This window comes from Loa loa (assembly GCF_000183805.2).
Source record: "Loa loa unplaced genomic scaffold supercont3.210, whole genome shotgun sequence".
Lineage (NCBI taxonomy): Eukaryota > Metazoa > Nematoda > Chromadorea > Rhabditida > Onchocercidae > Loa > Loa loa.
Window position 1 is genome coordinate 110,239 of NW_018108390.1, and position 4,338 is coordinate 114,576.

General features: G+C 23.0%; 1 protein-coding gene across 1 annotated transcript; it reads right to left on the bottom strand.

Moving 5' to 3' along the window:
• Positions 1-3,030: 3,030 nt before the first annotated feature.
• LOAG_13051 (hypothetical protein) lies at positions 3,031-3,582 on the bottom strand (the record flags this gene model as incomplete). The annotated part of the gene is made up of 1 exon (XM_003148562.1): positions 3,031-3,582. The coding sequence occupies one exon, from the start codon at positions 3,580-3,582 to the stop codon at positions 3,031-3,033; it is 552 nt and encodes a 183-aa protein (XP_003148610.1).
• Between the last annotated feature and the right edge of the window lie 756 nt (positions 3,583-4,338).

Sequence of the window (4,338 nt, forward strand, 5' to 3'; positions counted from 1 at the left end):
TTCCGCAAACTTTAAATTTTACTTCATCTTTGTTTATTTCAAAAAAAAAAAAAGAAAAGAAAATTCATTGTGTTTTCTAAATATTAAAAGATATCAAAAAAGAAAAAAATTTGCAATAATTTGCATAATTTTCATTAATTTCAATACAGTCTTTTTTATTTGAAAATTAAATGATTTAAATGTAAAATATGTAAATCTTAATTATGAAAAAAAAAAAAAAGGGAATGAGATGAAGTTAGCATATAAGATTAAACTGTAATAGAAGAGCTAAACATTAAAATGAATGATGATTGAAAAATTTGAATGAATAAGAAGAGGCAGTCAGTATATTGCATCGGTATGAATTCATGACGAATAGTTAGTTAGTAGTATTCTCTCGGGGACATTAAAACATTTCTTGAACAAATTTCCGAAAAGCAAAAAGGAACAACAGAGAGAGAAGAGAGGGAAATATGAAAGAGAGAAAATGTCAAAATAAAGATAAAAGGATATAAGATTAAATTAAATAAGAGACTGTTATTGATAGCATACAAATGGCACTTTACTATTTAGGTAGTTTTGAAAAGTTTAACATCCAATGAAAATTAATTAAAACCAAGTGAATAAAAGATAAAAAGAAAAGAGAGAAGATGGACTAAAAAGAAAAAATAAAATGAAAAAAAAATGAGATGATGAAAAGGAAAGCAATTGATGATAAAAGATAGCTTTTTTTTTCGCTTTCATTTTTTTGTTTAAATTGATGCTTAGCAGATATTGTCCCAGAAGACTGAGTAAAATGACAGGAAAGAATTTTTATTGAAACCGATAAATGAACAAAATAAATAAATCCCATTAACACAGAAAGAAGAGTGGAATAATGATGATGATGATGATGATGATGGAAGTATCATTGTTACCACCATTATTATCATTATTATTATCATCATCATCATCGTCGTCGTCATGGTGATCATCATCATCAGAAAAAAGAAAGAAAAAGAATAAATGAATAAAATAAATAAATCTCCATTAGTGTAGAAAGAAGAATGAAATGATGATGAAAGTATCATTGTTGAAGTAACATTGTGATGATAATGATGATGATGATGATGATCATCATCATCATCATTATCACCATCGTCATTATTATTATAAAAAATTGGTAACGAACAAGATATCAAAATTAAATTAAACTAATCATTATATGAAAATGAATGCTTGATAAATGATAAGCATGATAACAGAAAAAAATATTCTTAAAAAATTATGCAAAAATACTGTATAACTTTTTTTTTTCTTAGATAATAATAAAAAATGATATAAACCATAAACATAATTTGTCTTCCTTTAAACATTAACATTAATTTAAGATAAAATTATAAGAGTAATGTTAATATTTGCATTTGCAAAAATTTTCAATATAAACAAAAGTGTTAGTAAAAATTACAAACGATATGGGATTAGATAATATATAAAAGGTTAAAGGTTACTGCAAAATATCAATCAAAAAATTTAAAAATTTGAATATATTAAATAATTTACAAACGCATTACAGCCAATAATGTTATGTTGATAATTAATGTATGTTAATTAGCAAAAAAAAAAAAAAAAATGTAAGTTACTGCATTGGTGCTCTAGATAAAAAAGAAAAAAAAAACTTAAATATAAATATAATTAAATTTCAAAAGTTACAAATGAGAAGTGGAAGAGGGAGAAAACTTTTCCGATATGTAAAATTTCGAGCATTAAAAAAGGAAAGTAAATAAAAATAAAAAAGTAAAGTATGCGCAATGTTAACAGCTTTATTTACAATGTAATGCAAATTTCTGTAATAATAATAATAAAGTTCTCCCTCCCTCTCTCTCTCTCTTTCTTTCTTTCTTTACGTATATGTTTATAAATCAATATATAATTTCCTTCTTACTTTTAAATTTAATTATTTCATTCCTTAATTTCATTTATACTTATCTTGATTTAAAGATATTACAATGATTTTCAAGCCATTAATTCGTATTACTCTTTAATAGTAAAGTGCTGAAATACACATATATATTTTCTCTCTCTCTCTCTCTCTCTTTTATCATAATCACTGATTGATGAACTAATACGATCGATTTCATTTTTGAGTAGAAAAAAAAAATCTAATTTCATTTTAATTTCACCATTCGATAAATAGAATTTAATTTATGGACTAGAAGGAAAAGAGGAAAAATATATTGAGATAAAATATAGTATTTCTATTTCATTAAGCCAATTACATTATTAGATATTAAAACATATTCATAAATTGTTAGTGAGGAAAAGTTAAAAAGCATAAAAAAAAGGTTTGAATTTTAATTTGAATTTTTAAAATTCAAAGATTTTATAAATTATGCTCAAATATTTTGTAAATCTTTATTGTTCCATAAAGAAATACTAAATAAGTGAAATTAATCAATTAAATTGATATAAATAGTTGAGAAATAGATTTGATTTTATTCGATCAGTGGATAAATTGGAAAACATGTCAATACAACAGTAAGTAGACCATGTTAATGCAATAGTTTGAATTAATAAGTCTACATCCGTTAATCAATAATTTCAACAAATGATAATTTATATTCGTTAATCAATAATATATATTCGCTAACCGATAATTTCTGTTTGCTAATCAATAATTTGTGTTTGTTATATATTAATTTGTATTCGTTAATTAATAATCTATATTCCTTAAATGATAATTTATATTTGTTAAATGATAATTTATATTCGTTTAAAAAAGTAATTTCAAGAGTTGCCAACAATAATATGGCGTAAATAACTATTTATCAAATTTTTGTGTATAATTGTTATACAACAATTTGTATTTTTTAATTAATGATTTCACTATTTATCAACAATAATACGACATAATTAATAATTTGCTAATATTTTATATCCGATTAATCAGTAATTTGTATTCATTAATCAATAATTTGTGTCCATTAATCAATAAATTCACAATTTACCAACAATAATAGGATTGGGCAAATGACACAGTTGATGAATAATAAAGGGAAGGAAACTATTCATCTAATTAATGATAGCATAATTATAATATGATAAAAAAAAAAACTTACAACGACGATCTCTGGCACATATTTGTCGAAAATAACGCTTGAAATCTTTCCATACTTTTGAAGTACGATTAGTATTTGTAACAATAATTGTCCAATTAGGTGACAATTTGCTAGCTAATGCATCAACTTTTTTTGTTAACAATTCATCACATTGTTCCGGTGTACGATATTCATCCGTAATTGAATAAGTAAGAAATGATCCGGTCATATCACGCGGTTTAATTTCACCACGATCAGATAGTAATTCTTGTTCCGTTGCTAATAAGCATATTTCAATAAAAAAATCTTCAAAATTAATCCATGCTTCCTTAATACCATTCGTATTTAATATATGATATTTCCAACCAATAGCAAATTGATTTGCTAAATTTTCGAATTTCTCCAATAAAGTATTCCGGCAATTTTCAAAATTTAATTCATTTGAATTAAATTGTCCCCATTTAATAATATTATTAGTATCAGTATCAGTTCCAGATAATTGATATTCATTTCCAACCAAAGACATTTTTGTCGATTGTCGTTGTTTTCTATTGAAAATTTTTTTCTTCCTTTCATTCAAAGCAATAATATTTTGAAAGATAAAATTTAGTGAAAAATTCGAAAAATAATCGAAGGCCACGAAGAAAATGAAATGTCTCCTCTAAAAAAAAAAAAAAAGTAAAAATAATGGATATGAATGAAATAGATAACATAATTGGAATAGGAATAGGAGCTTAATAATGTTTCATCATTTATCATTGATATTATTTATAGAAATGAGGCAAAAAATTAAGAAAAAAAAAAACGAGAAAGCATTATAACGATTAAAAAAATGGAGTGTAATAAGTAGAAATTGTTTTTTTCCTTTTTTGCCTCTTTTTTCATTTATGCCATTTTCAACAAAATTATTCGTAATGCAATAGCAATGAGAAGGGACAAAAATTAGCAGAAAATTAATATTTTAGGTTAATTAATAATAGCAATAATAATAATAATAATAGTAATAATAATAATAATAGTAATAATAATAATAATAGTAATAATAATAATAATAATGATAATAATAATAATAATAATAGTAGTAATAAAATAATAACAATAATAATAATTATAATAATAATAATAATAATAATAATAATAATAATAATAACAATAGCATGGAATTGGATAAAAGTGAATATTGATCGAATGAAAAAAGTAAAGGAAGAAAGAGAGAAAAGATGAAGAAATAGAGGCTGATTAATTAGATGGATAAGAATTTTAATTTCAGAAAAGTGAATTT